General features: G+C 32.4%; 1 protein-coding gene across 1 annotated transcript; it reads left to right on the forward strand.

Moving 5' to 3' along the window:
• Window positions 1-463: 463 nt before the first annotated feature.
• LOC145008432 (uncharacterized) lies at window positions 464-1,703 on the forward strand. Its single transcript, XM_078967053.1, has one exon. It carries the CDS (start codon window positions 829-831, stop codon window positions 1,654-1,656), a length of 828 nt encoding a protein of 275 aa, XP_078823179.1. The 5' UTR covers window positions 464-828; the 3' UTR covers window positions 1,657-1,703.
• Window positions 1,704-1,951: the final 248 nt, after the last annotated feature.

The following is a 1,951-nucleotide window of genomic DNA, read 5'->3' on the forward strand; positions in this document are numbered from 1 at the left end:
TAATCATTTTAAGTTTTGACATAGTCATTTTTTTTTTTACTTTTAATGTAAGTTGGAAAATTATAGACTTTTTTAAAAAAACGTCAAAACTCATAGTTTATTTGGTAGACTTTGTCTTTTAGACTAATGTCCCGTTTTCAAATATGGATGTTGATGATCTCTATTAACTTGGTGATATTAATTATTTAATTTCTAACCATAACCAACCGTTCAAAAAAAAAAAAAGACTGAATTTGCACTTTAGTTTTAGTTATATCATAAAAGTTGGATTCATGAATTTTCATTAAAAAGAAAATGAATTTGATTCTAATTTTTTTCTGTCAAGAAAAAGAAAAAAAAAACACTATTGATCAATATGATTTAAAATATATATTATCTTTCATAAATTCTGTTGCCAACCCATTTGAGGTATGCATACCCTTCTATTGTAAGACCCATTATAAATTCACACCAAAACATGACTTTTAGTCAATCTACCTCCTCAACCCATCAGCTACGTACCCGATTCAATTAATTCCTATTTTTGTTTTTAAAACAAGTGGAAGGTTAGTTTTTAATTGGTAAAGCTATTACAGGTTTATGTGGTTTGAGGCAATCAATGCACATGTACAAAGGGTCTTTTAAGAAGCTTTTTTTTTTTTTTTTTTAGTGTCCAAGTATTTTCCTAGCATGTGAACTTTGGCTAAAAGAGTCATCTTTCTTGGCTCTTCTGCATATTATTGGCTTAAAGATTCTCATAAGTTTGGTTTTAAGTATTGGGTCTTCCTCAAACTTGAGAAAAACTCAAATCTTTTTGTAGTTTTGATGTGAATCTTTTAGAGGGTAAAAATGTCATCATTGAGTGGTCTAGAGATTGGTTTGTGTTTCCTCTTTGGATGTATCCTCATGCTTCTTTCTGCAGAGTTGTATTATCTTCTATGTTGGAAGAAGAGGGTCTCCCAAGATAGAGAAGACATTGAAAACCAACATTTATCCTCTTCCGATTATACCCCTCCTAATCTCTCCTCATACACTTGTTGTTGGAAAACCTCAAAATCCCCCAAAACCCAAGAAAAAGATTTGCAAACATATACCAAACAACAAGATTCCGACATGGGTTTGGGTAAAGATTCGGTTTTAAAGGGATTGGGAGATGAAAGTTTGGATCTTGAACTCATGAGACTACATAACCTAGGTGGGCCACCTAGGTTTCTTTTCACAATCAATGAAGAAACCAAAGAAGACTTGGAATCCGAGAGGAGCAAAATGGGGTCAAGAACGAGAAGCTTGGGTGACATTCTTGATACTTTAGACACACCATTTTTATCTCCTATTGCTTCACCACCATTGAAGCTCCCACAACAACTCGGTTTGGAAGCTTATAATCACCATGGATTAAACCCTCTGTTTGAATCCAATGAAGCTGCAATGAACAAGGTGAAATCTTCACCCCCACCCACATTCAAGTTCTTGAGAGATGCAGAGGAGAAGCTCTTGAAAAGATTGATGCAAATGGAAGGTGACAAAAGAGCAAGTTTTAAGAAATTGGATCAAGATTCTTCAAGAAAAACAGAGGAGAAAGATGGTTCTTTTGTAAAATTGGTTGTTAGTAAGGGTAATAGTGAAGGAGGGCATCGTCAAGTTTCAACACATTCAAAGGTTCTTCCATTGGCTTGATCTACATCAACAACTTTTACTAATTCTTGAAATGGGTATTTTTTTTTCTTTATTATCCAATGTTTTACTTATTCTCTCTCTCTTTTTTTTTCAACTTCACAAAGATTATATATAGACTTTGTGTTATTCTCCATTATATTATAGAGACAACATGTGCAATGATATAAACAATACTCTTCAACAAATAATGACAATCGACATTAGAATGCTTGAGATTTTAATTTAATTTCGGGTAAATTAAATAACAATATTCAAATTCACAAGTTTATTGTATGTGTAGTTTTGTTGTCAAATA

The sequence above is a fragment of the Lactuca saligna genome, chromosome 8, assembly GCF_052625555.1.
Source record: "Lactuca saligna cultivar CGN05327 chromosome 8, ASM5262555v1, whole genome shotgun sequence".
NCBI classification, from domain to species: domain Eukaryota; kingdom Viridiplantae; phylum Streptophyta; class Magnoliopsida; order Asterales; family Asteraceae; genus Lactuca; species Lactuca saligna.